Source organism: Oncorhynchus kisutch, unplaced genomic scaffold, assembly GCF_002021735.2.
Source record: "Oncorhynchus kisutch isolate 150728-3 unplaced genomic scaffold, Okis_V2 Okis09a-Okis19a_hom, whole genome shotgun sequence".
Classification (NCBI taxonomy): Eukaryota; Metazoa; Chordata; class Actinopteri; order Salmoniformes; family Salmonidae; genus Oncorhynchus; species Oncorhynchus kisutch.
Genome location: NW_022261985.1, coordinates 18,035,965 through 18,062,321, shown reverse-complemented (window position 1 = coordinate 18,062,321; position 26,357 = coordinate 18,035,965). Strand labels below are relative to the sequence as shown.

The 26,357-nt window shown below is 53.1% G+C and overlaps 1 protein-coding gene across 2 annotated transcripts in view; it reads left to right on the top strand.

Moving 5' to 3' along the window:
* LOC109886198 (anoctamin-1) overlaps positions 1-26,357 on the top strand; it is a 155,454-nt gene that overhangs the window by 39,225 nt on the left and 89,872 nt on the right. Inside the window, exons 12-15 of one of the 2 annotated variants that reach the window (XM_031815549.1) lie at positions 897-1,057; positions 2,839-2,921; positions 9,736-9,843; positions 16,321-16,404. In XM_031815549.1, coding sequence (XP_031671409.1) covers positions 897-1,057; positions 2,839-2,921; positions 9,736-9,843; positions 16,321-16,404 — 436 coding nt within the window. The remainder of the gene's footprint in view (positions 1-896; positions 1,058-2,838; positions 2,922-9,735; positions 9,844-16,320; positions 16,405-26,357) is intronic. The other variant, XM_031815550.1, reaches the window with a different exon arrangement.

Here is a 26,357-nt window from a genome sequence, read left to right as displayed (position 1 = left end):
GAACCAGAATAGACTGATGAGTTTCAGAAGAAAGTTCTTTGTTTCTGGCCATTTTGAGCCTGTAATCGAACCCACAAATGCTGATGCTCCAGATACTCAACTAGTCCAAAGAAGGCCAGTTTTATTGCTTCTTTAATCAGAACAACAATTTCAGCTAGGCTAACATAATTGCAAAAGTGTTTTCTAATGATCAATTAGCCTTTTAATATGATAAACTTGGATTAGCTAACACAACGTGCCATTGGAACACAGGAGGGATGGTTCCTGATAATGAGCCCCTGTACGCCTATGTAGATATTCCATAAAAAATCTGCCGTTTCCAGCTACAATAGTCATTTACTATATTAACAATGTCCACACTGTATTTCTGATCAATTTGATGTTAATGGGCAAAAAATGTGATTTTCTTTCAAAAACAAGGACATTTCCATTGTAGAAACGTAATACATAGATATCATTATCAAGTTCTCTATTTCCTTTAGATACCGTCTTGGCCTATTTCCAATACTTCCACAGTATACAGCAAATAAGGGTGTTATTGTCCCCATAAAAGGTGACTGATGGATGTTTTTCAGGCAGAATTATAATGCCTGTTCTCACGTGCACAGTTTGAAGACCGGTGTGATTCATACCAGGAAGCACGGGTATGTTTGGCGTGCACCAAGTTTAGAAGTATCAATATGTCTGTGGGTTAGCAGTCTGTACAGAAAGGGTGCATGCAGATATTTAGTGTTCAATATACTCAGCGGTTATAAATGAGGCCCCGGGTGTCTCTAGAACATTCCAAGTCGGGGTTGGGACCCCTATTGGAGGCACAGGGGAATTGCAGTGGAGTCCCCACATACAAAATGTACCTTTTGCGAAAGAAAAATGTGACTGTGTGTGTGTGTGTGTAGCCTGGAGATGTGTGATAAGCAGCAGAACTTCACTATGTGTCCTCTGTGTGACGGAGTGTGTGACTACTGGCACCTGTCCACCGCCTGTGGCACCGCCCGCGCATCCCACCTGTTCGACAACCCTGCCACCGTCTTCTTCGCTATCTTCATGTCCCTCTGGGGTATGTATTAACGTTCTGTTACCCCTTACTACCCCCATCTTCATGTCCCTCTGGGGTATGTATTAACGTTCTGTTACCCCTTACTGCCCCTTACTACCCCTTACTACCCCCATCTTCATGTCCCTCTGGGGTATGTATTAACGTTCTGTTGCCCCTTACTGCCCCTTACTACCCCCATCTTCATGTCCCTCTGGGGTATGTATTAACGTTCTGTTACCCCTTACTGCCCCTTACTGCCCCTTACTACCCCCATCTTCATGTCCCTCTGGGGTATGTATTAACGTTCTGTTACCCCTTACTGCCCCTTACTACCCCTTACTACCCCCATCTTCATGTCCCTCTGGGGTATGTATTAACGTTCTGTTACCCCTTACTGCCCCTTACTGCCCCTTACTACCCCCATCTTCATGTCCCTCTGGGGTATGTATTAACGTTCTGTTGCCCCTTACTGCCCCTTACTACCCCCATCTTCATGTCCCTCTGGGGTATGTATTAACGTTCTGTTGCCCCTTACTACCCCTTACTACCCCCATCTTCATGTCCCTCTGGGGTATGTATTAACGTTCTGTTACCCCTTACTGCCCCTTACTGCCCCTTACTACCCCCATCTTCATGTCCCTCTGGGGTATGTATTAACGTTCTGTTACCCCTTACTGCCCCTTACTACCCCTTACTACCCCCATCTTCATGTCCCTCTGGGGTATGTATTAACGTTCTGTTACCCCTTACTGCCCCTTACTACCCCTTACTACCCCCATCTTCATGTCCCTCTGGGGTATGTATTAACGTTCCAATGTTTTATGACCCTATAGTACCGCCCCCTCCTGTCCATCAGTCTGTATGTCATCCAGTCAGCCAGCCAGCCAGTCTGTCTCTCTGTCAGCCAGCCAGCCAGCCAGTCTGTTTCTCTGTCAGCCAGCCAGCCAGCCAGTCTGTTTCTCTGTCAGCCAGCCAGCCCGCCCATCAGCCAGCCAGTCTGTCTCTCAGCCAGCCAGCCCGCCCATCAGCCAGCCAGTCTGTCTCTCAGCCAGCCAGCCCAGCCAGCTAGCCCGTCAGTCAGCTAGGTAGCCAGCCAGCCCAGCCAGCTAGCCCGTCAGTCAGCTAGGTCGCCAGCTAGCCCGTCAGCCAGCTAGCCCGTCAGCCAGCTAGCCCGTCAGCCAGCTAGCCCGTCAGCCAGCTAGCCCGTTAGCCAGCCCGTCAGCCAGCCAGCCCGTCAGCCAGCCAGCCCGTCAGCCAGCTAAGCCGTCAGCCAGCTAAGCCGTCAGCTAGCCCGTCAGCCAGCTAGGCCGTCAGCTAGCCCGTCAGCCAGCTAAGGCCGTCAGCTAGCCCGTCAGTCAGCTACCCCGTCAGCTAGCCCGTCAGTCAGCTAGCCCGTCAGCCAGCCAGCCCGTCAGCCAGCCAGCCCTTTAGCCAGCCAGGCCGTCAGCTAGCCCGTCAGCCAGCCCGTCAGTCAGCTAGGCCGTCAGCTAGCCCGTCAGTCAGCTACCCCGTCAGCTAGCACGTCAGCTAGCCCGTCAGCCCGTCAGCCAGCCCGTCAGTCAGCCAGGCCGTCAGCTAGCCCGTCAGCCAGCCCGTCTGGGGGGCCAGGTCTGTGTATTATTAGACACAGTAGGACCTCTGGGGGTGTAACCAGAGTGTAACCCCCCGCTGCTCTGCTACCACTGTGTCTCAGGTTTCCTCTGCTAGAGTTGGTGGACCTATATTCACATGACTGTGTGTGTCTGTGATCATGTCTGTGTGTGTCTGTGATCATGGCTAAATCTGTGTATCTGTGTGTGTAGTTGCGACGTTCCTGGAGCACTGGAAGCGTCGTCAGATCAGTTTGAACCACAGCTGGGACCTCACAGGACTAGAGGAAGAGGAGGTAAACACCATTACATATCACACCCCACAGGACTAGAGGAAGAGGAGGGACACCATTACATATCACACCCCACAGGACTAGAGGAAGAGGAGGTAAACACCATTACATATCACACCCCACAGGACTAGAGGAAGAGGGACACCATTACATATCACACCCCACAGGACTAGAGGAAGAGGAGGGACACACCATTACATATCACACCCCACAGGACTAGAGGAAGAGGAGGTAAACACCATTACATATCACACCCCACAGGACTAGAGGAAGAGGAGGGACACCATTACATATCACACCCCACAGGACTAGAGGAAGAGGAGGGACACACCATTACATATCACACCCCACAGGACTAGAGGAAGAGGAGGGACACACCATTACATATCACACCCCACAGCCTCACAGGACTAGAGGAAGAGGAGGGACACCATTACATATCACACCCCACAGGACTAGAAGAAGAGGAGGGACACACCATTACATATCACACCCCACAGCCTCACAGGACTAGAGGAAGAGGAGGGACACCATTACATATCACACCCCACAGGACTAGAGGAAGAGGAGGGACACCATTACATATCACAGCCCACAGGACTAGAGGAAGAGGGACACCATTACATATCACACCCCACAGGACTAGAGGAAGAGGAGGTACACACCATTACATATCACACCCCACAGGACTAGAGGAAGAGGAGGTAAACACCATTACATATCACACCCCACAGGACTAGAGGAAGAGGAGGGACACCATTACATATCACACCTCACAGGACTAGAGGAAGAGGGACACCATTACATATCACACCCCACAGGACTAGAGGAAGAGGGACACCATTACATATCACACCCCACAGGACTAGAGGAAGAGGGACACCATTACATATCACACCCCACAGGACTAGAGGAAGAGGGACACCATTACATATCACACCCCACAGGACTAGAGGAAGAGGGACACCATTACATATCACACCCCACAGCCTCACAGGACTAGAGGAAGAGGAGGGACACCATTACATATCACACCCCACAGGACTAGAGGAAGAGGAGGTACACACCATTACATATCACACCCCACAGCCTCACAGGACTAGAGGAAGAGGAGGGACACCATTACATATCACAGCCCACAGGACTAGAGGAAGAGGAGGGACACACCATTACATATCACAGCCTCACAGGACTAGAGGAAGAGGAGGGACACCATTACATATCACACCCCACAGGACTAGAGGAAGAGGAGGGACACCATTACATATCACACCCCACAGCCTCACAGGACTAGAGGAAGAGGAGGGACACCATTACATATCACAGCCTCATAGGACTAGAGGAAGAGGAGGGACACACCATTACATATTCACTTCACACCACCCCCTTACCCCATCCCACCACATCCCATGCCACCACATCCCATCCCATGCCACCACACCACATCCCATCCCACCTCATCCCACCTCATCCCAACACATCCCATCCCATCCCATTCCATCCCACCACATTCCATCCCACCACATCCCATCCCACCACATTCCATCCCATCCCGCCACATTCCATCCCGCCACATCCCATCCCGCCACATTCCATCCCGCCACATTCCATCCCGCCACATTCCATCCCGCCACATTCCATCCCGCCACATTCCATCCCATCCCGCCACATTCCATCCCGCCACATTCCATCCCGCCACATTCCATCTCGCCACATCCCATCCCATTCCATCCCGCCACATCCCATCCCATCCCGCCACATTCCATCCCGCCACATCCCATCCCATCCCGCCACATTCCATCCCGCCACATCCCATCCCATCACGCCACATCCCACCCCATCCCATCCCGCCACGCCACATTCCATCCCATCCCACCCTATCCCATCCCGCCACATCCCGCCACGCCACGCCCCATCCCGCCACGCCACATTCCATCCCATCCCATCCCACCACATTACATCCCGCCACATCACATCACATCCCATTCCATCCCGCCACATCCCATCCCATCCCACCACATCCCATCCCATCCCACCACATCCCATCCCATCCCACCACATTCCATCCCGCCACATTCCATCCCATCCCATCCCACCACATTCCATCCCATCCCATCCCGCCACATCCCATCCCATCCCATCCCACCACATTCCATCCCGCCACATCCCATCCCGCCACATCCCATCCCATCCCACCACATTCCATCCCGCCACATCCCGCCCCATCCCATCCCACCACATTCCATCCCACCACATTCCATCCCGCCTCATTCCATCCCACCACATCCCATCCCATCCCGCCACATTCCATTCCATCCCGCCACATTCCATTCCATCCCGCCACATTCCATTCCATCCCACCACATTCCATTCCATCCCACCACATTCCATTCCATCCCATCCCATCCCACCACATTCCATCCCATCCCACCACATCCCATCCCGCCACATCCCATCCCATCCCGCCACATCCCATCCCATCCCGCCACATCCCGCCACATCCCATCCCATCCCACCATATCCCATCCCACCACATCCCATGCCATCCCACCACATTCCATCCCGCCACATTCCATCCCGCCACATCCCATCCCACCACATCCCATCCCACCACATCCCATGCCATCCCACCACATTCCATCCCGCCACATTCCATCCCGCCACATTCCATCCCGCCACATTCCATCCCGCCACATCCCATCCCACCAAATCCCATCCCACCACATCCCATCCCATCCCACCACATTCCATCCTGCCACATTCCATTCCATTCCATCCCACCACATCCCATCCCATCCCACCACATCCCATCCCATCTACCACATTCCATCCCGCCACATTCCATCCCGCCACATTCCATTCCATCCCACCACATTCCATTCCATCCCACCACATCCCATCCCGCCACATCCCATCCCATCCCGCCACATCCCATCCCATCCCGCCACATCCCATCCCATCCCGCCACATCCCATCCCATCCCGCCACATCCCATCCCATCCCACCACATCCCATGCCATCCCACCATATCCCATCCCATCCCACCACATTCCATCCCGCCACATCCCATCCCGCCACATCCCATCCCATCCCACCACATCCCATCCCACCACACCACACCACATTCCATCCCATCCCACCACACCACATTCCATCCTGCCACATTCCATTCCATCCCACCACATTCCATCCCACCATATCCCATCCCACCACATCCCATCCCATCCCATCCCACCACATCCCATCGCACCATATCCCATCCCATCCCATCACATCCCATCCCATCCTACCACATCCCATCCCACCACATCCCATGCCATCCCATCCCACCACATTCCATCCCGCCACATCCCATCCCATCCCGCCACATTCCATCCCGCCACATTCCATTCCATCCCGCCACATTCCATTCCATCCCACCACATCCCATCCCATCCCATCCCATCCCACCACATCCCATCCCACCACATTCCATCCCATCCCACCACATCCCATCCCATCCCGCCACATCCCGTCACATCCCATCCCATCCCGCCACATCCCATCCCATCCCATCCCGCCACATTCCATCCCATCACATTCCATCCCGCCACATTCCATCCCGCCACATCTCATCCCACCACATCCCATCCCACCACATCCCATGCCATCCCACCACATTCCATCCCGCCACATCCCATCCCATCCCACCACATCCCATCCCATCCCACCACATTCCATCCTGCCACATTCCATTCCATCCCACCACATTCCATCCCATCCCATCCCACCACATCCCATCCCACCACATCCCATCCCGCCACATCCCATCCCATCCCGCCACATTCCATCCCGCCCCATCCCATCCCGCCCCATTCCATCCCGCCACATCCCATCCCGCCACATTCCATCCCGCCACATCCCATCCCATCCCGCCATGCCACATCCCACCCCATCCCATCCCGCCACGCCACATTCCATCCCATCCCATCCCATCCCATCCCGCCACATCACATCCCATCCCATCCCACCCCACCACATCCCATCCCGCCCCATCCCATCCCGCCACATCCCATCCCACCACATTCCATCCCGCCACATCCAATCAAATCCCATCCCATCCCGCCACATTCCATCCCGCCACATTCCATCCCATCCCACCACATCCCATCCCATCCCACCACATTCCATCCCGCCACATCCCATCCCATCCCACCACATTCCATCCCGCCACATCCCATCCCATCCCACCACATCCCATCCCACCACATTCCATCCCGCCACATTCCATTCCATCCCACCACATCCCATCCCATCCCACCACATTCCATCCCGCCACATCCCATCCCATCCCATCCCACCACATTCCATCCCACCACATTCCATCCCACCACATTCCATCCCATCCCACCACATTCCATCCCGCCACATCCCATCCCGCCACATCCCATCCCATCCCGCCACATCCCATCCCATCCCGCCACATTCCATCCCTCCTCATCCCATCCCATCCCGCCACATTCCATCCCATCCCGCCACATTCCATCCCGCCACATTCCATTCCATCCCACCACATTCCATTCCATTCCATCCCGCCACATTCCATTCCATCCCGCCACATTCCATTCCATCCCACCACATTCCATTCCATCCCACCACATCCCATCCCACCACATCCCATCCCACCACATTCCATCCCATCCCACCACATCCCATCCCATCCCACCACATTCCATGCCATCCCACCACATTCCATCCCGCCACATCCCACCACATCCCATCCCATCCCACCACATCCCATGCCATCCCACGACATTCCATCCCGCCACATCCCATCCCATCCCACCACATCCCATCCCGCCACATCCCATCCCATCCCATCCCATCCCGCCACATTCCATTCCATCCCACCACATCACATCCCATCCCATCCCACCACATCCCATCCCATCCCGCCACATTCCATTCCGCCACATCCCATCCCATCCCGCCACGCCACGCCCCATCCCATCCCGCCACGCCACGCCCCATCCCACCCCATCCCGCCACGCCACATCCCATCCCATCCCGCCACATCCCACCCCATCCCATCCCGCCACATTCCATCGCATCCCATCCCGCCACATCACATCCCATCCCACCACATCCCACCCCATCCCATCCCACCACATCCCATGCCATCCCACCACATTCCATCCCGCCACATCCCATCCCACCACATTCCATCCCGCCACATCCCATCCCGCCACATCCCATCCCACCACATCCCATCCCACCACATTCCATCCCACCACATCCCATCCCATCCCACCATATCCCATCCCACCACATCACATCCCATCCCACCACATCCCATCCCATCCCACCACATTCCATCCCGCCACATTCCATTCCGCCACATCCCATCCCATCCCGCCACGCCCCATCCCACCCCATCCCATCCCATGCCATCCCACCACATTCCATCCCACCACATCCCATCCCACCACATTCCATCCCACCACATCCCATCCCATCCCACCATATCCCATCCCACCACATCCCATCCCATCCCACCACATTCCATCCCGCCACATTCCATTCCGCCACATCCCATCCCATCCCGCCACGCCCCATCCCACCCCATCCCATCCCGCCACATTCCATCGCATCCCATCCCGCCACATCACATCCCATCCCACCACATCCCACCCCATCCCATCCCACCACATCCCATGCCATCCCACCACATTCCATCCCGCCACATCCCATCCCACCACATTCCATCCCGCCACATCCCATCCCGCCACATCCCATCCCACCACATCCCACCACATCCCATCCCATCATATCCCATCCCACCACATCACATCCCATCCCATCCCACCACATTCCATCCCACCACATTCCATCCCGCCACATTCCATTCCGCCACATCCCATCCCGCCACGCCCCATCCCACCCCATCCCATCCCATGCCATCCCACCACATTCCATCCCGCCACATCCCACCACATCCCATCCCACCACATCCCATCCCGCCACATCCCATCCCGCCACATTCCATTCCGCCACATCCCATCCCATCCCACCACATCCCATCCCGCCACATTCCATTCCGCCCCATCCCATCCCGCCACGCCCCATCCCACCCCATCCCGCCACATCCCATCCCACCCCATCCCATCCCGCCACGCCACATTCCATCCCACCACATTCCATCCCGCCACATTCCACCACGTCACATCCCACCACATCCCAACCAACCACGTCACATCCCAAACAACCACGTCACATCCCAAACAACCACGTCACATCCCAAACAACCACGTCCCATCCCAACCAACCACGTCACATCCCAACCAACCACATCCCATCCCACCTCATCCCACCATGTCACATCCCACCACATCCCAACCAACCACGTCACATCCCAACCAACCACATCCCATCCCACCTCATCCCACCACGTCACATCCCAACCCACCACGTCACATCCCAAACAACCACATCCCATCCCACCTCATCCCACCACGTCACATCCCATTCCACCACACCACATCCCGTCCCACCCAACCACATCTCATCCCATCCAACCACATCCCACCACATCCCATCCCACCACACCCCAACACACCCCACCTGATCACACCCCATCCCACCACATCCCACCCCATCACACCCCACCCCATCCCATCACACTCCACTCCTTAATGGTGAGGTTACTATACTCCACTCCTTAATGGTTACTATACTCCACTCCTTAATGATTACTATACTCCACTCCAACTGACACCAGTCCAGGTCCTCATCACTGACTGACCATCAGAACAAATGAACCGGTCTCTGTTCTCCCCAGGACCACCCGAGGCCCAAGTATGAAACCGTCCTGCTCCAGAAGAGACAGATGATGAGGAACAAGGAGAAGAAGAATGAGAAAAAGAAGAAGAAGAAGAAGAAGATTGAGGTGGGGATATATTTGACTCCCCCCAGGATGTAAACCCCTCAACTGGTGTTTGATCTGTTGCTAATGTACAAACACCAGCTTTCTACCGGTAGACAGCCCAGGGGGACTGTGGTGCTACTGTATAGACAGCCCAGGGGGACTGTGGTGCTACTGTATAGACAGCCCAGGGGGACTGTGGTGCTACTGTATAGACAGCCCAGGGGGACTGAGTAGAGATGGGTGGTGCTACTGTATAGACAGCCCAGGCGGACTGAGTAGAGATGGGTGGTGCTACGGTATAGACAGCCCAGGCGGACTGAGTAGAGATGGGTGGTGCTACTGTATAGACAGCCCAGGGGGACTGAGTAGAGAGAGCCCAGGGGGACTGAGTAGAGATGGGTGGTGCTACTGTATAGACAGCCCAGGGGGACTGTGGTGCTACTGTATAGACAGCCCAGGGGGACTGAGTAGAGATGGGTGGTGCTACTGTATAGACAGCCCAGGGGGACTGAGTAGAGATGGGTGGTGCTACGGTATAGGCAGCCCAGGGGGACTGAGTAGAGATGGGTGGTGCTACTGTATAGACAGCCCAGGGGGACTGTGGTGCTACTGTATAGACAGCCCAGGGGGACTGAGTAGAGATGGGTGGTGCTACTGTATAGACAGCACAGGGGGACTGTGGTGCTACTGTATAGACAGCACAGGGGGACTGTGGTGCTACTGTATAGACAGCCCAGGGGGACTGAGTAGAGATGGGTGGTGCTACTGTATAGACAGCACAGGGGGACTGTGGTGCTACTGTATAGACAACACAGGGGGACTGTGGTGCTACTGTATAGACAGCACAGGGGGACTGTGGTGCTACTGTATAGACAGCACAGGGGGACTGAGTAGAGATGGATGGTTCTACTGTATAGACAGCACAGGGGGACTGTGGTGCTACTGTATAGACAGCCCAGGCGGACTGAGTAGAGATGGGTGGTGCTACGGTATAGACAGCCCAGGCGGACTGAGTAGAGATGGGTGGTGCTACTGTATAGACAGCCCAGGGGGACTGAGTAGAGATGGGTGGTGCTACGGTATAGACAGCCCAGGGGGACTGAGTAGAGATGGGTGGTGCTACTGTATAGACAGCCCAGGGGGACTGAGTAGAGATGGGTGGTGCTACTGTATAGACAGCACAGGGGGACTGTGGTGCTACTGTATAGACAGCACAGGGGGACTGTGGTGCTACTGTATAGACAGCACAGGGGGACTGTGGTGCTACTGTATAGACAGCCCAGGGGGGCGTGGTGCTACTGTATAGACAGCCCAGGGGGACTGAGTAGAGATGGGTGGTGCTACTGTATAGACAGCCCAGGGGGACTGTGGTGCTACTGTATAGACTGCCCAGGGGGACTGTGGTGCTACTGTATAGACAGCCCAGGGGGACTGAGTAGAGATGGGTGGTGCTACTGTATAGACAGCCCAGGGGGACTGAGTAGAGATGGGTGGTGCTACGGTATAGACAGCCCAGGGGGACTGAGTAGAGATGGGGGGGGGGGTGGTGTTACGGTATAGACAGCCCAGAGGGACTGAGTAGAGATGGGGGGGTGGTGTTACGGTATAGACAGCCCAGGGGGACTGTGGTGCTACTGTATAGACAGCCCAGGGGGACTGAGTAGAGATGGGTGGTGCTACGGTATAGACAGCCCAGGGGGACTGAGTAGAGATGGGGGGTGTTACGGTATAGAAAGCCCAGGGGGACTGAGTAGAGATGGGGGGGGGGTGCTACGGTATAGACAGCCCAGGGGGACTGAGTAGAGATGGGGGTGCTACGGTATAGAAAGCCCAGGGGGACTGAGTAGAGATGGGGGGTTGCTACGGTATAGACAGCCCAGGGGGACTGAGTAGAGATGGGTGGTGCTACTGTATAGACAGCCCAGGGGGACTGTGGTGCTACTGTATAGACAGCCCAGGGGGACTGTGGTGCTACTGTATAGACAGCCCAGGGGGACTGAGTAGAGATGGGGGTAGAGATGGGGGTGCTACGGTATAGAAAGACTGTTGCTAATGTACAAACACCAGCTTTCTACCGGTAGAGATGGGGGTAGAGATGGGGGTGCTACTGTATAGACAGCCCAGGGGGACTGAGTAGAGATGGGTGGTTCTACTGTATAGACAGCACAGGGGGACTGTGGTGCTACTGTATAGACAGCCCAGGGGGACTGTGGTGCTACTGTATAGACAGCCCAGGGGAACTGTGGTGCTAATGTATAGACAGCCCAGGGGGATTGTGGTGCTACTGTATAGACAGCCCAGGGGGACTGAGTAGAGATGGGTGGTGCTACTGTATAGCCAGCACAGGGGGACTGTGGTGCTACTGTATAGACAGCACAGGGGGACTGTGGTGCTACTGTATAGACAGCCCAGGGGGACTGTGGTGCTACTGTATAGACAGCCCAGGGGGACTGTGGTGCTAATGTATAGACAGCCAGGGGGATTGTGGTGCTACTGTATAGACAGCCCAGGGGGATTGTGGTGCTACTGTATAGACAGCCCAGGGGGACTGTGGTGCTACTGTATAGACAGCCCAGGGGGACTGTGGTGCTACTGTATAGACAGCCCAGGGGGACTGTGGTGCTACTGTATAGACAGCCCAGGGGGACTGAGTAGAGATCTGTGGTGCTACTGTATAGACAGCCCAGGGGGACTGTGGTGCTACTGTATAGACAGCCCAGGGGGACTGTGGTGCTACTGTATAGACATCCCAGGGGGACTGAGTAGAGATGGGTGGGGCTACTGTATAGACAGCCCAGGGGGACTGAGTAGAGATGGGGGGGGGGGTGGTGTTACGGTATAGACAGCCCAGAGGGACTGAGTAGAGATGGGGGGTGGTGCTACGGTATAGAAAGCCCAGGGGGACTGAGTAGAGATGGGGGTGCTACGGTATAGACAGCCCAGGGGGACTGAGTAGAGATGGGGGGGTGCTACGGTATAGAAAGCCCAGGGAGACTGAGTAGAGATGGGGGGTTGCTACGGTATAGACAGCCCAGGGGGACTGAGTAGAGATGGGGGGTTGCTACGGTATAGAAAGCCCAGGGGGACTGAGTAGAGATGGGTGGTGCTACTGTATAGACAGCCCAGGGGGACTGAGTAGAGATGGGTGGTGCTACTGTATAGACAGCACAGGGGGACTGTGGTGCTACTGTATAGACAGCCCAGGGGGACTGTGGTGCTACTGTATAGACAGCCCAGGGGGACTGTGGTGCTACTGTATAGACAGCCCAGGGGGACTGAGTAGAGATGGGTGGTGCTACTGTATAGACAGCCCAGGGGGACTGAGTAGAGATGGGTGGTGCTACTGTATAGACAGCACAGGGGGACTGTGGTGCTACTGTATAGACAGCCCAGGGGGACTGTGGTGCTACTGTATAGACAGCCCAGGGGGACTGTGGTGCTAATGTATAGACAGCCAGGGGGATTGTGGTGCTACTGTATAGACAGCCCAGGGGGATTGTGGTGCTACTGTGTAGACAGCCCAGGGGGACTGTGGTGCTACTGTATAGACAGCCCAGGGGGACTGTGGTGCTACTGTATAGACAGCCCAGGGGGACTGTGGTGCTACTGTATAGACAGCCCAGGGGGACTGAGTAGAGATCTGTGGTGCTACTGTATAGACAGCCCAGGGGGACTGTGGTGCTACTGTATAGACAGCCCAGGGGGACTGTGGTGCTACTGTATAGACAGCCCAGGGGGACTGAGTAGAGATGGGTGGTGCTACTGTATAGACAGCACAGGGGGACTGTGGTGCTACTGTATAGACAGCCCAGGGGGACTGTGGTGCTACTGTATAGACAGCCCAGGGGGACTGTGGTGCTACTGTATAGACAGCCCAGGGGGACTGAGTAGAGATGGGTGGTGCTACTGTATAGACAGCCCAGGGGGACTGAGTAGAGATGGGTGGTGCTACTGTATAGACAGCACAGGGGGACTGTGGTGCTACTGTATAGACAGCACAGGGGGACTGTGGTGCTACTGTATAGACAGCACAGGGGGACTGTGGTGCTACTGTATAGACAGCCCAGGGGGGCGTGGTGCTACTGTATAGACAGCCCAGGGGGACTGAGTAGAGATGGGTGGTGCTACTGTATAGACAGCCCAGGGGGACTGTGGTGCTACTGTATAGACAGCCCAGGGGGACTGTGGTGCTACTGTATAGACAGCCCAGGGGGACTGAGTAGAGATGGGTGGTGCTACTGTATAGACAGCCCAGGGGGACTGAGTAGAGATGGGTGGTGCTACGGTATAGGCAGCCCAGGGGGCCTGAGTAGAGATGGGTGGTGCTACTGTATAGACAGCCCAGGGGGACTGTGGTGCTACTGTATAGACAGCCCAGGGGGACTGAGTAGAGATGGGGGGTGTTACGGTATAGAAAGCCCAGGGGGACTGAGTAGAGATGGGGGGTGTTACGGTATAGAAAGCCCAGGGGGACTGAGTAGAGATGGGGGGGGGGGGTGCTACGGTATAGACAGCCCAGGGGGACTGAGTAGAGATGGGGGTGCTACGGTATAGAAAGCCCAGGGGGACTGAGTAGAGATGGGGGGTTGCTACGGTATAGACAGCCCAGGGGGACTGAGTAGAGATGGGGGGTTGCTACGGTATAGACAGCCCAGGGGGACTGAGTAGAGATGGGGGGTGCTACGGTATAGACAGCCCAGGGGGACTGAGTAGAGATGGGGGGGGGTGTTACGGTATAGACAGCCCAGGGGGACTGAGTTGAGTTAAGAGATGGGGGGGTGCTACGGTATAGAAAGCCCAGGGGGACTGAGTAGGGATGGGGGGGTGTTACGGTATAGACAGCCCAGGGGGACTGAGTTGAGTTAGAGATGGGGGGTGCTACGGTATAGAAAGCCCAGGGGACTGAGTAGAGATGGGGTTGGGTGCTACCTTATAGAAAGCCCAGGGGGACTGAGTAGGGATGGGGGGGGTGTTACGGTATAGACAGCCCAGGGGGACTGAGTTGAGTTAGAGATGGGTGGTGCTACGGTATAGACAGCCCAGGGGGACTGAGTAGAGATGGGGGTGCTACGGTATAGAAAGCCCAGGGGGACTGAGTAGAGATGGGGGTGCTACGGTATAGAAAGCCCAGGGGGACTGAGTAGAGATGGGGGTGCTATGGTATAGACAGCCCAGGGGGACTGAGTAGAGATGGGGGGGTGCTACGGTATAGAAAGCCCAGGGAGACTGAGTAGAGATGGGGGGGTTGCTACGGTATAGACAGCCCAGGGGACTGAGTAGAGATGGGGGGGTTGCTACGGTATAGACAGCCCAGGGGGACTGAGTAGAGATGGGGGGGTGCTACGGTATAGAAAGCCCAGGGAGACTGAGTAGAGATGGGGGGTTGCTACGGTATAGACAGCCCAGGGGGACTGAGTAGAGATGGGGGGTTGCTACGGTATAGACAGCCCAGGGGGACTGAGTAGAGATGGGGGGTTGCTACTGTATAGAAAGCCCAGCGGGACTGAGTAGAGATGGGGGGGTGCTACAGTATAGACAGCCCAGGGGGACTGAGTAGAGATGGGGGGGTGTTACGGTATAGACAGCCCAGGGGGACTGAGTTGAGTTAGAGATGGGGGGTGCTACGGTATAGAAAGCCCAGGGGACTGAGTAGAGATGGGGTTGGGTGCTACCTTATAGAAAGCCCAGGGGGACTGAGTAGGGATGGGGGGGGGTGTTACGGTATAGACAGCCCAGGGGGACTGAGTTGAGTTAGAGGGGGGTGGTGTTACGGTATAGACAGCCCAGTGGGACTGAGTAGAGATGGGGGGGGTGGTGTTACGGTATAGACAGCCCAGGGGGACTGTGGTGCTACTGTTTAGACAGCCCAGGGGGACTGAGTAGAGATGGGTGGTGCTACGGTATAGAAAGCCCAGGGGGACTGAGTAGAGATGGGGGAGGGGGTGCTACGGTATAGACAGCCCAGGGGGACTGAGTAGAGATGGGGGTGCTACGGTATAGAAAGCCCAGGGGGACTGAGTAGAGATGGGGGTGCTACGGTATAGAAAGCCCAGGGGGACTGAGTAGAGATGGGGGTGCTATGGTATAGACAGCCCAGGGGGACTGAGTAGAGATGGGGTTGGGTGCTACCTTATAGAAAGCCCAGGGGTACTGAGTAGAGATGGGGGGGTGGGGGTGCTACGGTAGAAAGCCCAGGAGGACTGGGTTGAGATAGAGATGGGGGGGTGGGGTGCTACAGTAGAAGCAGCCCCATACAGAGCTGCTGTCTGTCTCTCCAGGCCTGTTGGAGCTGCCCCATGCAGAGCCGCTGTCTCTCTCCAGGCCTGTTGGAGCAGCCCAATGTCTTCACAACAACACATTGTGCTGATTCAACATACTGGGATGTTACCATCATACCATGTTCCTAACCACTGTTGGCTGGAGGGATATGGTTGGAGGGTGGGAAGGCGTGTGTGTTGGCTGTTTTTGTCCTGTGTTCAGCCATGCTCTGTGTTGCAGCCTGTGCAGCGGGAGGAGGACGTGGCGGCAGGGAAAGACAGGTGGAGACAGAAGTTACTGTCTGCTATGAACACTGGGACATCGGTAACACTCCTCTTCTCCTCTGCCTGCTCCTCTTCTTCTCCTCTGCCTGCTCCTCTTCTTCCTCTGCCTGCTCCTCTTCCTCCTCCTTCTGCTCCTCCTTCTCCTCATCCTCTCCCCTCCTCCTCTTGCTTCTAAACAGGCAGACTCTCAGGAACTCTCTATTTGAGCAGCAGTTAGGTTAGCGAGCGGCTGTTTGGCCAGGGAGCGGCCGTGTGGCCAGGGAGCGGCCGTGTGGCCAGGGAGCGGCCGTGTGGCCAGGGAGCGGCCGTGTGGCCAGGGAGCGGCCGTGTGGCCAGGGAGCGGCCGTGTGGCCAGGGAGCGGCTGTATGGCCCGAGGAACGGCTGTGTGGCCGCTCTCTATATGGCTTGTAGAGGATGGCAGCCGTCTTTTATTGGCTCTTAACCAACCGTGCTATTTTGTTTTGTTTTTTCTCATTGTTTGTAACTTATTTTGTGCATAATGTTGCTGTTACTGTCTCTTATGACCGAAAATAGCTTCTGGACATCAGAACAGCGATTACTCACCTCGAATTGGACAAATAATTTCTCTTGAATGAGTCGGATGGGAATGATATACTCCAAACACCCAAACGGACCCTCATCCCTGTCATTCGCTGGAGAAACAGAGATTTCCCGGAAAGAGATTGCCTTGTGAGGATCAGGTGGCGAGAGGCTAATCTGCCTTTGGCTAACAGTACGGATGGCAATGTTCAATCGTTGGAAAATAAATGGGATGAACTGAAAGCACGTATATCCTACAAACGGGACATTAAAAACTGTAATACCTTATGTTTCACAGTCGTGGCTGAACAACGACATTAATAACATACAGCTGGCGGGTTATACACTCTATAGGCAGGATAGACCACCGGCCTCTGGTAAGACACGGGGCGGAGGTCTATGTATATTTGTAAACAACAGCTGGTGATGTCTAAGGAAGAGGTTTTGCTCTCCTGACGTAGAGGATCTCATGATGAGCTGTAGACCACAGTAACTACCTAGAGTTTTCGTCTGTATTTTTTGAAGCTGTCTACATACCACCACAGACCGATGCACTAAGACTCAATGAGCTGTATACCCCCATAAGCAAACAGTAAAACGCTCATCCAGAGGTGGCGCTCCTAGTGGCCGGGGACTTTAAATGCAGGGAAACTTAAATCTGTTTTGCCTCATTTCTATCAGCATGTTAAATGTGCAACCAGAGGGGGGAAAAACCTCTGGACCACCTTTACACCACACAGAGACACGTACAAAGCTCGCCCTCCATTTGGCAAATCTGACCATAATTCTATCCTCCTGATTCCTGCTTACAAGCAAACATAAAGCAGGAAGCACCAGTGACTCGGTCAATAAAAAAAGTGGTCAGATGAAGCAGATGCTAAACTACAGGACTGTTTTGCACAGACTGGATTATGTCCCGGGATTCTTCCGATGGCAGTGAGGAGTACACCACATCAGTCACTGATTTCATCAATATGGAAAGGGAAAGATGAAATACCTAGCCAGTTGTACAACTGAATGCATTCAACTGAAATGTGTCTTCTGAAATGAACCCAACCTCTGAATCAGAGAGGTGCGGGGGGCTGCCATAATCGACATCCACGCCTGGACGAACAGTGGATTAACTGCGTTGTTCAGGGAAAGAATGACAGATTTTTTATCTTGTCAGCTCGGGGATTCGATCCAGCAACCTTTCGGTTAATGGCCCAACGCACCTACCCGCCAGGCCACCTCCCACTATGCCCAAGAAGTGCATCGATGACGTCATTCCCGCAGTTACTGAACGTACATCCCCCAACCAGAAGCCATTGATTACAGGCAACATTCGCTCTGAGCTAAAGGTTAGAGCTGCAGCTTTCAAGGAGCAGGACTCTGACCCGGAAGCTTATAAGAAATCCTGATGGGTTGCATCACTGCCTGATATTGCAACTGCTCGGCCTCCGACCGCAAGGCACTACAGAGGGTAGTGTGTACGGCCCAGTACATCACAGGGGCCAAGCTTCTTGTCATCCAGGACCTCTATACCTGGCGGTGTCAGAGGAAGGCCCTAAAAATTGTGAAAGTCTTAGTCATAGACTGTTCTCTCTGCTACCACACGGCAAGCTTTACCGAAGCGCAAAGTCTCAGAAGCCTCTTGGACCAACAGCTTCTTGGAACAGCTAACCAAATGGCTACCCAGGCTATTTGCATTGCCTCCTCTTCTACGCTGCTGCTACTCTGTTATTATCTATGCATAGTCACTTTAACTCTACCTACATGTACATATTACCTCAATTACCTCGACTAACCGGTGCTCCCGCACATTGACTCTGTACCGGTACCCCCTGTATATAGCCTCCACATTGACTCTGTACCGGTACCTCCTGTATGTAGCCTCCACATTGACTCTGTACCGGTACCCCCTGTATATAGCCTCCATATTGACTCTGTACCGGTACCCCCTGTATATAGCCTCCACATTGACTCTGTACCGGTACCCCCTGTATATAGCCTCCACATTGACTCAGCACCGGTACCCCCTGTATATAGCCTCCATATTGACTCTGTACCTGTACCCCCTGTATATAGCCTCCACATTGACTCTGTACCGGTACCCCCCTGTATATAGCCTCCACATTGACTCTGTACCGGTACCCCCTGTATGTAGCCTCCACATTGACTCTGTACCGGTACCCCCTGTATGTAGCCTCCACATTGACTCTGTACCGTAACACCCTGTATATAGCCTCCACATTGACTCTGTACCGGTACCCCCTGTATATAGTCTCCACATTGACTCTGTACCGTAACACCCTGTATATAGCCTCCACATTGACTCTGTACCGGTACCCCCTGTATGTAGCCTCCACATTGACTCTGTACCAGTACCCCTGTATGTAGCCTCCACATTGACTCTGTACCGGTACCCCCTGTATGTAGCCTCCACATTGACTCTGTACCAGTACCCCCTGTATGTAGCCTCCACATTGACTCTGTACCAGTACCCCCTGTATGTAGCCTCCACATTGACTCTGTACCAGTACCCCCTGTATGTAGCCTCCACATTGACTCTGTACCAGTACCCCCTGTATGTAGCCTCCACATTGACTCTGTACCGGTACCCCCTGTATATAGCCTCCACATTGACTCTGTACCGGTACCCCTGTATGTAGCCTCCACATTGACTCTGTACCGTAACACCCTGTATATAGCCTCCACATTGACTCAGTACTGGTACCCCCTGTATGTAGCCTCCACATTGACTCTGTACTGGTACCCCCTGTATGTAGCCTCCACATTGACTCTGTACCGGTACCCCCTGTATATAGTCTCCACATTGACTCTGTACCAGTACCCCCTGTATATAGTCTCCACATTGACTCTGTACCGGTACCCCCTGTATGTAGCCTCCACATTGACTCTGTACCGGTACCCCCTGTATGTAGCCTCCACATTGACTCTGTACCGGTACCCCCTGTATATAGCCTCCACATTGACTCTGTACCGGTACCCCCTGTATATAGCCTCCACATTGACTCAGTACTGGTACCCCCTGTATATAGCCTCCACATTGACTCTGTACTGGTACCCCCTGTATGTAGCCTCCACATTGACTCTGTACCGGTACCCCCTGTATATAGCCTCCACATGGACTCTGTACCGGTACCCCCTGTATATAGCCTCCACATTGACTCAGTACTGGTACCCCCTGTATATAGCCTCCACATTGACTCTGTACTGGTACCCCCTGTATGTAGCCTCCACATTGACTCTGTACTGGTACCCCCTGTATGTAGCCTCCACATTGACTCTGTACTGGTACCCCCTGTATGTAGCCTCCACATTGACTCTGTACTGGTACTCCACATTGACTCTGTACCGGTACCCCCTGTATGTAGCCTCCACATTGACTCTGTACCAGTACCTCCTGTATGTAGTCTCCACATTGACTCAGTACTGGTACCCCCTGTATGTAGCCTCCACATTGACTCTGTACCGGTACCCCCTGTATATAGTCTCCACATTGACTCTGTACCAGTACCCCCTGTATATAGTCTCCACATTGACTCTGTACCGGTACCCCCTGTATGTAGCCTCCACATTGACTCTGTACCGGTACCCCCTGTATGTAGCCTCCACATTGACTCTGTACCGGTACCCCCTGTATATAGCCTCCACATTGACTCTGTACCGGTACCCCCTGTATATAGCCTCCACATTGACTCAGTACTGGTACCCCCTGTATATAGCCTCCACATTGACTCTGTACTGGTACCCCCTGTATGTAGCCTCCACATTGACTCTGTACTGGTACCCCCTGTATGTAGCCTCCACATTGACTCTGTACTGGTACCCCCTGTATGTAGCCTCCACATTGACTCTGTACTGGTACTCCACATTGACTCTGTACCGGTACCCCCTGTATGTAGCCTCCACATTGACTCTGTACCGTAATACCCTGTATATAGCCTCCACAGCTTCTCTGTACTGGTACCCCCTGTATGTAGCCTCCACAGTGACTCTGTACTGGTACCCCCTGTATATAGCCTCCACATTGACTCTGTACCAGTACCTCCTGTATGTAGTCTCCACATTGACTCTGTACCAGTACCTCCTGTATGTAGTCTCCACATTGACTCTGTACCAGTACCTCCTGTATGTAGCCTCCACATTGACTCTGTACCAGTACCCCCTGTATGTAGCCTCCACATTGACTCTGTACCAGTACCCCCTGTATGTAGCCTCCACATTGACTCAGTACTGGTACCCCCTGTATATAGCCTCCACATTGACTCTGTACCAGTACCCCCTGTATGTAGTCTCCACATTGACTCTGTACCAGTACCCCCTGTATGTAGCCTCCACATTGACTCTGTACCGGTACCCCCTGTATATAGCCTCCACATTGACTCTGTACCGTAACACCCTGTATATAGCCTCCACATTGACTCTGTACCAGTACCCCCTGTATGTAGCCTCCACATTGACTCTGTACCAGTACCCCCTGTATGTAGCCTCCACATTGACTCTGTACCAGTACCCCCTGTATGTAGCCTCCACATTGACTCTGTACCGGTACCCCCTGTATATAGTCTCCACATTGACTCTGTACCAGTACCCTCTGTATATAGCCTCCACGTTGACTCTGTACCAGTACCCCCTGTATATAGCCTCCACATTGACTCTGTACCAGTACCCCCTGTATGTAGCCTCCACATTGACTCTGTACCAGTACCCCCTGTATGTAGCCTCCACATTGACCCTGTACCGGTACCCCCTGTATGTAGCCTCCACATTGACCCTGTACCGGTACCCCCTGTATGTAGCCTCCACATTGACCCTGTACCGGTACCCCCTGTATGTAGCCTCCACATTGACCCTGTACCGGTACCCCCTGTATATAGCCTCCACATTGACTCTGTACCGGTACCCCCTGTATATAGCCTCCACATTGACCCTGTACCGGTACCCCTGTATGTAGCCTCCACATTGACCCTTTACCGGTACCCCCTGTATATAGCCTCCACATTGACTCTGTACCGGTACCCCCTGTATATAGCCTCCACATTGACTCTGTACCGGTACCCCTGTATGTAGCCTCCACATTGACTCTGTACCGTAACACCCTGTATATAGCCTCCACATTGACTCAGTACTGGTACCCCCTGTATGTAGCCTCCACATTGACTCTGTACTGGTACCCCCTGTATGTAGCCTCCACATTGACTCTGTACCGGTACCCCCTGTATATAGTCTCCACATTGACTCTGTACCAGTACCCCCTGTATATAGTCTCCACATTGACTCTGTACCGGTACCCCCTGTATGTAGCCTCCACATTGACTCTGTACCGGTACCCCCTGTATGTAGCCTCCACATTGACTCTGTACCGGTATCCCCTGTATATAGCCTCCACATTGACTCTGTACCGGTACCCCCTGTATATAGCCTCCACATTGACTCAGTACTGGTACCCCCTGTATATAGCCTCCACATTGACTCTGTACTGGTACCGCCTGTATGTAGCCTCTACAATGACTCTGTACCGGTACCCCCTGTATATAGCCTCCACATTGACTCTGTACCGGTACCCCCTGTATATAGCCTCCACATTGACTCACTACTGGTACCCCCTGTATATAGCCTCCACATTGACTCTGTACTGGTACCCCCTGTATGTAGCCTCCACATTGACTCTGTACTGGTACCCCCTGTATGTAGCCTCCACATTGACTCTGTACTGGTACCCCCTGTATGTAGCCTCCACATTGACTCTGTACTGGTACTCCACATTGACTCAGTACTGGTACCCCCTGTATGTAGCCTCCACATTGACTCTGTACCGGTACCCCCTGTATATAGTCTCCACATTGACTCTGTACCAGTACCCCCTGTATATAGTCTCCACATTGACTCTGTACCGGTACCCCCTGTATGTAGCCTCCACATTGACTCTGTACCGGTACCCCCTGTATGTAGCCTCCACATTGACTCTGTACCGGTACCCCCTGTATATAGCCTCCATATTGACTCTGTACCGGTACCCCCTGTATATAGCCTCCACATTGACTCAGTACTGGTACCCCCTGTATATAGCCTCCACATTGACTCTGTACTGGTACCCCCTGTATGTAGCCTCCACATTGACTCTGTACTGGTACCCCCTGTATGTAGCCTCCACATTGACTCTGTACTGGTACCCCCTGTATGTAGCCTCCACATTGACTCTGTACTGGTACTCCACATTGACTCTGTACCGGTACCCCCTGTATGTAGCCTCCACATTGACTCTGTACCGTAATACCCTGTATATAGCCTCCACAGCTTCTCTGTACTGGTACACCCTGTATGTAGCCTCCACAGTGACTCTGTACTGGTACCCCCTGTATATAGCCTCCACATTGACTCTGTACCAGTACCTCCTGTATGTAGTCTCCACATTGACTCTGTACCAGTACCTCCTGTATGTAGTCTCCACATTGACTCTGTACCAGTACCTCCTGTATGTAGCCTCCACATTGACTCTGTACCAGTACCCCCTGTATGTAGCCTCCACATTGACTCTGTACCAGTACCCCCTGTATGTAGCCTCCACATTGACTCAGTACTGGTACCCCCTGTATATAGCCTCCACATTGACTCTGTACCAGTACCCCCTGTATGTAGTCTCCACATTGACTCTGTACCAGTACCCCCTGTATGTAGCCTCCACATTGACTCTGTACCGGTACCCCCTGTATATAGCCTCCACATTGACTCTGTACCGTAACACCCTGTATATAGCCTCCACATTGACTCTGTACCAGTACCCCCTGTATGTAGCCTCCACATTGACTCTGTACCAGTACCTCCTGTATGTAGCCTCCACATTGACTCTGTACTGGTACCCCCTGTATGTAGCCTCCACATTGACTCTGTATCGGTACCCCCTGTATGTAGCCTCCACATTGACTCTGTACCGGTACCCCCTGTATGTAGCCTCCACATTGACTCTGTATCGGTACCCCCTGTATGTAGCCTCCACATTGACTCTGTACCGGTACCCCCTGTATGTAGCCTCCACATTGACTCTGTACCAGTACCCCCTGTATGTAGCCTCCACATTGACTCTGTACCGGTACCCCCCTGTATATAGTCTCCACATTGACTCTGTACCAGTACCCTCTGTATATAGCCTCCACGTTGACTCTGTACCAGTACCCCCTGTATATAGCCTCCACATTGACTCTGTACCGGTACCCCCTGTATATAGCCTCCACATTGACTCTGTACCAGTACCCTCTGTATATAGCCTCCACGTTGACTCTGTACCAGTACCCCCTGTATATAGCCTCCACATTGACTCTGTACCGGTACCCCCTGTATGTAGCCTCCACATTGACTCTGTACCAGTACCCTCTGTATATAGCCTCCACATTGACTCTGTACCGGTACCCCCTGTATATAGCCTCCACATTGACTCTGTACCAGTACCCCCTGTATGTAGCCTCCACATTGACTCTGTACCAGTACCCCCTGTATATAGCCTCCACATTGACTCTGTACCAGTACCCCCTGTATGTAGCCTCCACATTGACTCTGTACCAGTACCCCCTGTATGTAGCCTCCACATTGACCCTGTACCGGTACCCCCCTGTATGTAGCCTCCACATTGACCCTGTACCGGTACCCCCTGTATGTAGCCTCCACATTGACCCTGTACCGGTACCCCCTGTATATAGCCTCCACATTGACCCTGTACCGGTACCCCCTGTATGTAGCCTCCACATTGACCCTGTACCGGTACCCCCTGTATATAGCCTCCACATTGACTCTGTACCGGTACCCCCTGTATATAGCCTCCACATTGACCCTGTACCGGTACCCCCTGTATGTAGCCTCCACATTGACCCTGTACCGGTACCCCCTGTATATAGCCTCCACATTGACTCTGTACCGGTACCCCCCTGTATATAGCCTCCACATTGACCCTGTACCGGTACCCCCTGTATGTAGCCTCCACATTGACTCTGTACCGGTACCCCCTGTATATAGCCTCCACATTGACTCTGTACCGGTACCCCCTGTATATAGCCTCCACATTGACTCTGTACCAGTACCCTCTGTATATAGCCTCCACATTGACTCTGTACCGGTACCCCCTGTATGTAGCCTCCACATTGACCCTGTACCGGTACCCCCTGTATGTAGCCTCCACATTGACTCTGTACCAGTACCCCCTGTATGTAGCCTCCACATTGACTCTGTACCGGTACCCCCTGTATGTAGCCTCCACATTGACTCTGTACCGGTACCCCCTGTATGTAGCCTCCACATTGACCCGGTACCCCCCTGTATGTAGCCATGCTATTGTTATTTACTGCTGCTCTTATTTGTATCTAACTTTTTTTAGGTGTTTTCTTGAAACTGCGTTGTTGGTTAAGGGCTTGGATGTGACAAATACGATTTGATTTGACTACAGACTGAAACAGGAACATGGCTTCACTAACTGAATAGAGACAGAAACATGGCTTCACTAACTGAATAGAGACAGAAACATGGCTTCACTAACTGAATAGAGACAGAAACATGGCTTCACTAACTGAATAGAGACTGAAACAAGAACATGGCTTCACTAACTGAATAGAGACAAACATGGCTTCACTAACTGAATAGAGACTGAAACATGGCTTCACTAACTGAAGAGACTGAAACAAGAACATGGCTTCACTAACTGAATAGAGACAGAAACATGGCTTCACTAACTGAATAGAGACAGAAACATGGCTTCACTAACTGAATAGATACAGAAACATGGCTTCACTAACTGAATAGAGACTGAAACAAGAACATGGCTTCACTAACTGAATAGAGACAGAAACATGGCTTCACTAACTGAATAGAGACTGAAACAAGAACATGGCTTCACTAACTGAATAGAGACTGAAACATGGCTTCACTAACTGAATAATCAAATTGTATTGGTCACATACACGTGTTTAGCAGATGTTATTGCAGGTTTATCGAAATGCTTGTGTTTCTAGCTCCGACAGTGCAGTAATATCTAACAATTTCACAAAATATACCCAATACCTACATATCTTAGTAAAGGAATGGAATTAAGAATATATCAATATATGGAGGAGAAATGTCAGAGCGGCATAGACTAAAATACAGTAGAATAGAATACAGTATATACATATGAGTAATGCATAGACTAAGATACAGTAGAATAGGATACAGTATATACATATGAGATGAGTAATACATAGACTAAAATACAGTAGAATAGAATACAGTATATACATATGAGATGAGTAATACATAGACTAAGATACAGTAGAATAGAATACAGTATATACATATGAGATGAGTAATGCATAGACTAAGATACAGTAGAATAGAATACAGTATATACATATGAGATGAGTAATACATAGACTAAGATACAGTAGTATAGAATACAGTATATACATATGAGATGAGTAATGCAT